The sequence below is a fragment of the Arvicanthis niloticus genome, chromosome 6 (genome assembly GCF_011762505.2).
Source record: "Arvicanthis niloticus isolate mArvNil1 chromosome 6, mArvNil1.pat.X, whole genome shotgun sequence".
NCBI lineage: Eukaryota > Metazoa > Chordata > Mammalia > Rodentia > Muridae > Arvicanthis > Arvicanthis niloticus.
In genome coordinates, this window is record NC_047663.1 from 18,109,503 (window position 1) to 18,118,431 (window position 8,929).

The following is an 8,929-nucleotide window of genomic DNA, read 5'->3' on the forward strand; positions in this document are numbered from 1 at the left end:
CTATGACATGCCAGACTCTGCCCTTGCCTTGAAAACATAACTATTGAGCAAGGGGCACAGGCAGGTCCTCACCCTCACAAAGCCAAATTCCATTGCAAAGGGTAAGAAAACCAGAGTAACAGGGCTTTATTGATGCAAACGAGGCCAGAGCATTTCAGGAAGGAGGGGACAGAGCCTGTAGCTCCTCCTCCCTGTGAGGCACTGGTCACCCGACAGATACCTCTTTCAGACCTATTGATAGTCTCCAGTATTGCCCATCCTATGCTACAGATAAGCAATCGGAGCAGGGGGAGCATCGGCCTCCACTAAGTGATCTGCTCTAAGTAGGTGTGGGGCTGAGATTTCCGGCTCCTTGACTCTTGCCCCTTTCCAGCATTACCTCTTGAGACACGAGCCCCCACTCCCCGACAAGGCCTCCTTCAGAAGGCGTTCCTGTACTCTGTACTCTGGTTGCTCTGGTCAAACCGCTTTTAAGCACACTGTAGGGTCATCCTGTCCATGCCCCTGCTTCCAGAGGACTCAGTTTTATAAGCCACATTTTGTCAATGGGTCTTTCAAGTTCCGCAGAACCCTGCTCATTACGCAGAACCAGCGGGGCCTCACAGAGCCCACGGGACCTGGCTACCTGTAAAACTTCCCACTGAAGCCCCATCTCTCTGCACTCCTGGCTTTAAGTTGTTGCCTGCCCTATACTTGTGCTCTTCTTCTGGATGACAGGACCCTCCTTTTGTGCCTACTACCTCAGGGAACACAGTAGGGGCATATTCAGTGTCTCAGGGACAAGGCCAGGGTTATCTGGGCCTGGAGTGGAGGGGTTTAGCAGGCCCACTTGAACTGAGGTCCAAAGGGAGCCTCATGATTTGCTGGGGATGGAGTCTTTCTGTGACAAGAAAAGCATCCAGCTAGCGGGGAGAGCATGTACAAATGGAGAGGAAGAGGATGTGAAAAGGATCAAGAAGCCATAAGGAGGTGCTGATGTAGGGGATGGGCAAAGTGGGAGGGGTAGCTATGTGTCAAAGTAAGGAACTGGGGCTTTGGTTTGAGGAACCAGGCAGGTAGGGAAAAGGGCAAGTAGCTTCCCAGAGGACACTGGAGGGGCAGATCTTGAGTGGACGTATACAAGTTGTGTCCCTGAGTCCCAATTCTCTCTCTCTGCATAATTTGGAAGTGGTAGCAGCCCACAGGGTCCTCCCCAGTTTTGTACAGACTTATTCTGTGCTACTGTTGTCTTACAACAACTAACAAGCAAAGAGACTCCAGAGGAAGATAGGGAGTTTCTCTAATGCCCAATCTCTTATCCTGTCTTACATTCCCGTGCAGTGTTCTGGAAGCCCTTTGAGAGGTGCAGGTCCGAGGGAACTCTGTTCATAGGGGAGCCTGGGTTGACAAACTCTTCTTCACTTTCAAGCCCTTTCTTTTGTGCAACCCCATCCAGGGCAGGCTGCTATCACGGACCCGAGACTGGGTGCGGATGTGGCCCAACTCAGAGGGGTGTGGGATTGGTGGGATCAGTGGTATCAACATGGCCAGAGGCATCAGCTCCTCTAGGGCCATCGGGGAGCCAGAGGGTAGCTCATCGGGATCCAAGTTGGCGTCACTCCAGCCCTCAGAACTCTCACTGTGGCCCTCTGGACTCGTGGCTTCATCCTCAGATAGGGTGACCATCTCTGCCATGTCATCCCCGGTGTTGCTGTCTAAGTCCCCCGACTCTTCATCAATGGCCTCCTCAAACCTGTTGGTTGTATGGAAATCCTTCAAACTCTCCAGCTTCATCTTGGAGCCTACAGCAGAGGCAATGCATGGTTGTGCCACAGGCTCAGCAGGTATCTTGACTCTGACCTGGCCGGTCCAAAAAAGGGAGAGCTCTTGGCGGCAGGCGGCCACAGCAAGGCTGGTAAGCAGAGTGCTGGACACTAAGTAGAGCAGGGCAGGCTGGCCCATCTGCATGAGGACCATGGCGACAAAGGTGACCAGCAGGCCCACGGCATAGGCCACTGTACAGGCCATATAGTAGACCTGGCGAGATTGGATTTGCACGTCAAAGCGGTGACAGTAGGCCACTAGGAAGCCAGGGACAACAATGTCACCAAAGCCAAGGATGGAGAAGGGCTGGTCACACAATGTCAAGGCTGAGAAGCTCAGCCTGGGCACTTTGAGCACCATAGGTAACCTCTCGCGGCTTGAAGAATCTGCTGGGCCCGATGCCACTTCTACCATAATACTCTCACCGGTCTTGGTGAACAGGGGTGTGATAAAGACAAAGAAGACATCAAATGCCAGCAGGGCCAGCAGGAACGAAGTGCAGTTCTTGAGTGTGGGTAGCCGCACCCGCCTCAGGACAAAAAGGCAGTAGGCGACACCCAAAGTGTCCTGCAGGAGCCATGCCCAACGGTCCTCATTGCGATAGATGACCCAGAGGACAGTCACCATGGCACACAGGCCTGCCAGGAGTAGTAATGGCAACTTTACAGAAGCCCGGTGTCCAGGCAGGACCCACTGGTACTGCCACAGGGGCAGGTAGCGCACTGTGGGTACCAGGCAGCTGTAGAGGCCGGTACTGGCGCCCAGGCCAAAGATCCCAATCATGACGTAGACAAAGCAGTCATAGAAAAAGTACAGTAGAATCATGATGGAGCAGGACATGGTGACCACAGCGCCCGTCATGGCTGGTGTGAAATCCACAGGTGCGTCTTCATAGTCTTCCTCTTCCCAGGCCCGTTGGGACCTCTCAGCTGCCGCGGTTTGTAGTTGATTGTGACCACCAAGCCCCCCTCCTCTTCGGGCCTGGCGCCTCCGCAGCCTGTCTGCTTCCATCAAACCAGCCCAGTAGCCACCTGCAGCAACAGTGCCCACTGCCAGGATGAAGATAATAGCCATGTTATAGTCAATAATGGGCTCTAAGGGAGCATACATGGCTATGTGGACATTGGTGTCACCGTAAGTGTGGCTGAGGATGTCCAACATGTCAGTGTAGCGGAGAACAGCCACTGGGATGGTGAGGGCAGGCCGGGGCTTGCTGGGGTCCTGGGGCTTTGAAGTAGTGTCTGAACACTGTTGGTTGCTGGCCCGGCTCACGATGAGCAACCCATGGGCACCTTGGTCTTGAGCCAGCCAGCCCTTGGCATAGAAGCTACAGTTGCCACGCGTGACCATGGTTGTAGTCTGGTGCAGGGGTCGCTGTCTAGGGGAACTGTCCTGAGCCTGGTGGAAAGAGTCTTCATCCGGACACCATGGTGTCTTGGTGCCATCATGCAAGGGCAGAAGTGGGGCATAGCGCAGGTCCCGGGGGAGGGTGACGTAGTCAGAGCTGTACAGGACACAGTAGTCCTTGCTCCAGTTCTTTGACACGACGTGGACCACGCCGTATTCTCCCCGGGCCTCGGGGCTGAGGAGGAGGAGGAGGAGGAAGAGTGAGCCCATGGGGAGGAGGGAACCCAGGCACGACATCCTCCTCAGCCACCTACTGTGTCCTCCCAAGGAGGCAGCTGCCCACAGCTCTATTACCCTCCCAGGGGGAGGGTGTGGCTCTTTGTCACAGAGCAGCTTGGACTCTTCTCCTGGAAACCAGAGCCACACCTACCTTGTCATAAAGTGAAGTAGAGCACTCTGCGGGACACGGCCCCTCTCAGATCATGTTCTCAACCCTGGCTCCTGCAGGGAGCTCATCTGAGATCTTATCCCTTCCCAGGCCTCAGTAGGGCTAGCCCAGGTAGGTTGAAGTGTGTGTGTGTGGGCTGGAGATTCCAGGCTGGATTTTGGAAACAGCTCTTTGTCTTGCCTCCTGGAAAGCCTAGGCAGTACTGTTTACCTCTGCTTTTGGATTGCTCTCTCTCTCTCTCTCTCTCTCTCTCTCTCTCTCTCTCTCTCTCTCTCTCTCTTTATTGGATGGCTGTGAGTACACCATTGCTGTCTTCAGACACACCAGAAGAGGGCATCAGATCCCATTACAGATGGCTGTGAACCACCATGTGGTTGCCTGGAATTGAACTCAGGACCTCTTGGAAGAGCAGTCAGTGCTCTTAACCACTGAGCCATCTCTCCAGCCTGTTTCTTTCTTTGTTTCTTTGATTGTCTCCTTTCTTTTTCTTTGTTTCTTTCTTTGTTTCCTTCCCTTCCTTCCTTCCCTCCTTCCTTCCTTCTTTCTTTCTTCCCAATAGGATGCTGGCCTTCCTGCTTGGATGGGAAGGTGTCCTGGAACTCAGAAGCCCAGAAACCAAACGGCCCTGAAGAGAGAAGACATCCCAGTGGAAGGACATCCTGAGATACGAGGGCCCAGGAACCACACAGCTTGGAGAGGAGGGAGGCCTCCTCAGCAGAGGTGTTGCAGCTCCCAGGGGAGGGTCTCCCCAGCTGAGCTCAGGAGCCTCAGCCTCCCTCCTTCTCTTCCCTCCTTCTCTTCCCTCCTCTTCATTGCTTCTTGGCTTCTTCTGATGAGAGAGCCACCAGGCAGCAAATAATCTCTTCAAAGAGATTTATTGGGAGGGTCCAGGGTGTGGAGGGATGAATCCAGGAGTGGCTGCCTCTGCTCCTGGGAGGGAGTGGACAGCAGGGAACTGAGCAGACACAGTCTTTATATAGGGTTCCTAAGGGGGGGGGTGGAGCTTTCTAGGACAGAGCTGTTCAGGATGAGGGTTAGTAAGATTTCAAGTTCAGGGATTGGTGGGTTTTCCTGTTCAGATTTTTTTTCAGCTAAAATTAGTATAATCTGGGGAGGGTCCTGTTAAGGGGCTGGAGATGACCTTTGTGACAGTTACAGAGGCTGGGAACACCATTGTGACGGTTAGGGAGGTCTGGGCGGGTGGGCCTGGCTGCTGGAGCTCCTCAGGTGAGGGCCTGGACACTTTCCTGCCTTGGAGGTTTGCAAAGTTTACTAAGTATAAAATGTTTATATTGTTTACGAAGGAGTTCCCTGCTGCTTGGGTGGCATGAGCAGCCAACTCAGGGTCTCATTATGTAGCCCTGGCTGTTCTGGAACTCACTCTGTAGACCAGGCTGGCCTTGAACTCTCAGCAATCTGCCTGCCTCTGCCTCCTGAGTGGTTCCATTTTCTTAATGACTCATGCAAGAGGGCCCAGCCCATTGTGGGTGGTGTTACCTCTGGGATGGCAGTCGTGGGTTCTATAGAAAAGCAGACTGAGAATGCTATAGGGAGCAAGCCAGTAAGTAGCACCCCTCCAGAGCCTCTCCTTCAGCCCCTTTGTTGAGTTTCTGCTTTGGTTTGCCCTGATGATGGACTGTAATCTGTAAATCTTTCCTCCCTAAGTTGTTTTTGGTCATGGCGTTTTACCATAGGAATAGAAACTAAACCAGGACAGTGTGCATATCATATGTGCACAAATGTGTGTAGGTGCATTTGCTATGCATGTTCAGAGGGAGCCAGAGGAGACCACTGGGTGCATCTTCTTCATCATTCTTCCATTCTCTGCCTTTTTCCTTTGAGGCAGGGGCTTGGAGCTAGGCTGGCAGCTAGCAAGCCCCAGTGATCCTGTCTTTCTCTCCCATGGGTCTGAGATGACAGGCGTGTGTGGCCACACCCCATTTTTAAAGATCTGGGTGCTGGGAACCTAAACATAGGTCCTTAAGTTTCCCAGCAAGTACTCTCAGCCACTGAGTTCTCGATACAGCCCCTGGCCTTGTGCCCTTAGCTGCAGAGTAATGAGGATATCACTCCTCTAGGCTCCCGAGTGCCCAGCTCCATGAGGAGCACATACTAAGGGCCAGGGTATCTATCTGGACTTATTGCAAAGCCACAATGTCCACCTAGCTGGAGGCTGGACACTGTCCTTAGATATCAATCCCACTATCCAGAGCTCACCTTGGAGCTTCTTGCCAACCCTGTCCCTTCCTTACAACTTAGGACAAGGACAAGACCATGATGGGAATAATGCCTGAAGGGATGGGGACAAAGTGAAGAGAGTGGGGGTGGGGTCTCTGGACAACTACATAGAGCAGTTATCTAGGATGCTCTATGAGATATGTGACCTTCCACCATAAGCCTTCTGCTTGTCATGGATGTCTTTGTTATAGTGACTTAGCCTTACCTGATACCTCCATATCAGGAGTAGAATTGGCTCAAAGCAGTCTAAGTAGACCAGTCTACAAAGTTCTCATACTAGTTAAACCACTGGGCTTTGATGTCTTATAAATCTTTTGAGGTGGATTCTAGGCTCCCTGCTTATGTTCTGAGGTTGAATGGGGAGCTGAATTTAAAATCAAGAACCAACTCTAGGTACTGGCTGGGCAGATTTCCATCCAAGCTCTGGAGTCCTCTCACAGGCCACCTAAATTATCCTATCCAGTCTTCCTCAGGCCACCCACAAAGGAATGCATTGAAAAATGTGGTTGTCAGGACAACTGGTAAGTGCAGGACCCCTGGAGCCCCTGGGACCAGAAGAGAGGCTGTGGGGAATGGCCAGTGGGCTCCTATGTTCTCATGCTTCTGCTAGCCTGTAGCCAGTCTCTAGTGTCACACAGCTGGCACTGAACTTTCACCTGCAATCCTGTGACACCTCTCTATTGGAGACAAGGTCTGCCATCAGCCACCATCACAGCTTCTTGGTACAGCAGAGACTCTGCTTCAGGATAAGAAGATTCTTGAATAGAAAGCAATGTTCAAAATGTGTGTGATGGGTGAGTGAGTCACAGGATTCACAGTCACAGGATTGATGTGCAGAGCAGTTACAGAGCTTTTTCAAGGTCCCATTTGACTTTAGGAACCAGATTCATGGTCAAGCTGCTAAGAGGTCACAGCCTCTGGTTGACCCATTATCACTGCACATAGCATCTTTTATCACTGCACATAGCATCTGTCACCACTGCACATAGCATCTGTCACCACTGCACATAGCATCTGTCACCAGTGCACATAGCATCTGTCACCACTGCACATAGCATCTGTTACTATTGCACATCAAGGACTGTGGAGGTGATGATGCCGGGAACTAGGTGGGAGGTGGACTCATTGACAAAGCCAATTGAAATGTGAAATCCTTAAAAAAAAAAAATTCTGTACCTTGGTACTGGTGAGATGGCCCACAGACACACATATCCTCCATCACTCTGGTGGTAGTGTGAATAAAAATAGCCCCTCATAGGCTCATGGCCTCAAACTCACCATCTTCCTGCTTCTGCCTCCCTAGTACTTCAGTTAGGTGTGTATCACCGCACCTGGCTCCACACACAGGAGCCACACTTGGTCCCCTGTTGGCAGATCTGTCTGGGAAGATTTAGGAGGTGTGAACTTGTTGGAAGAGCTATGTTACTGGGGGTAGAATTTGAGGTTCCCAAAAGACTAGTGTCAAGCCCAGTGTGCCCACTGCCTAGTGGCTGTGGATCAAGACATGAGCTCTCAGCTGTTTCTTCTCTCTGGGATCAGGGATGTTGGGGGCCGACTTTTAGCAGAAAGCGGCTATCAGCTTTGCAGCCATCTTGAGCCATATACCCTGACATGAGACTTGGATTACAATAGCCTACAACAGCTGAGCACACTCCGATAATCTTGGTTTAGATACCTTGAGATTAAAGGTACGTGAGATTAAAGGTGTGTGAGATTAAAGGTGTGTGAGATTAAAGGTGTGTGACTTAAGAGTATGACTCTAAGTATAGAGATCAGAGTTAGAGACAAGACCTAAGGGCATGATTAAAGGTGTAACTTAGAGGCGTGGCTTAGAAGTAAGACATATAAAAGGCAGAGACAGAATCAGACTGAGATCAGACGAATCAGACACATCAGACATTAGGTAAAGTCTGCCCTCACTCTCGCTCTTGCTGAACCCCGACCCGCAGACCGGAGTGGCAGCCTGGGCTGGGATACAGTGGCCACCCAAACGTGGGTCGGCCCGGGCCTCAACATTTTGCCTGGGCTGCGACATTTTTTGGCCGCCCCAACGTGGGGCTAGTGTGGACCCCAACACAGGGATTCTCTCGGAAACCATAAACAAAATTATATTCTTTCTTTCTTTCTTTCTTTCTTTTATTTATTTATTTTCTTTCTTTCTTTCTTCTTCTTCTTTTTTTTTTTTTAATAAAGAGCTTTGGTCATGGTGTTTTAGCACATCAAGAGAAAAAAGTAAGACAACTACATACATATACACAACACACACACACACACACACACACACACAGTTCCCTTCCTATTTTATTCATTGCATAAATTGCTTGGGCTTCCCTAAATGATGATATGAATCATGTATCTTAAACAACAGAAATGGGGCTGGCGAGTTGGCTCAGCAGGTGCCAGATGCCAACCACGCCTGTCAGCCAGAATTCAATCCAGGATCCACACAGTGGAAGGAAAAGAACCAGCTCTTGAAACTTGTCCTGTGACCCCAACACATGCACCATGGCATAGGTATCCCTTCCCTCGGTACACAGATACACTGTAATTTTAAAAAGAAGCCACTGGAAACGGAGCCAGGTGCAGTGATACATGCCTAGTTGAAGTACTAGGGAGGCAGAAGCAGGAGGATGGTGAGTCTGAGGCCAATTTGGGCTTCAAAGCCAGACCCTGCCATAGCAACAACTCCGCACGCACACACACACACACACACACACACACACACACACACACACGCACCACTACTATCCTCATCTGTGCACTGATCTAGCCCACAATGTGAGTGAAGGTAAGACCAGATCGTGGGATAGGAACCTTCTTGCCAGGTTCTTAGATCTTATTGAAGAGACACAGAAACGATCTCTCTGTTGGCCTTGTGAAGACACTGGGACAGGGGCCCTTTATAATAGATAGGGAGCCATCTCCAGAACCCAAATCAGTGGGCACCTTGGTCTTGGGTGCTGCATTCTGCAAAACTAAGAGGAATCAATGCTTGTTGCCTTAGTATCCTGTACTTACTGTAGCAGCCTGAGCACTGGGGGTCTAGGTAGCATCTTTGCTTCCTCTTCCTAGGCGGTGACCAGCCAGCCTTGG

The 8,929-nt window shown here is 51.0% G+C and overlaps 1 protein-coding gene across 1 annotated transcript; it reads right to left on the bottom strand.

Annotated features, from left to right (window-relative positions):
• Positions 1-350: 350 nt before the first annotated feature.
• Sppl2c (signal peptide peptidase like 2C) lies at positions 351-3,471 on the bottom strand. Its single transcript, XM_034507366.2, has one exon. The coding sequence runs from the start codon at positions 3,445-3,447 to the stop codon at positions 1,366-1,368; it is 2,082 nt and encodes a 693-aa protein (XP_034363257.1). The 5' UTR covers positions 3,448-3,471; the 3' UTR covers positions 351-1,365.
• Positions 3,472-8,929: the final 5,458 nt, after the last annotated feature.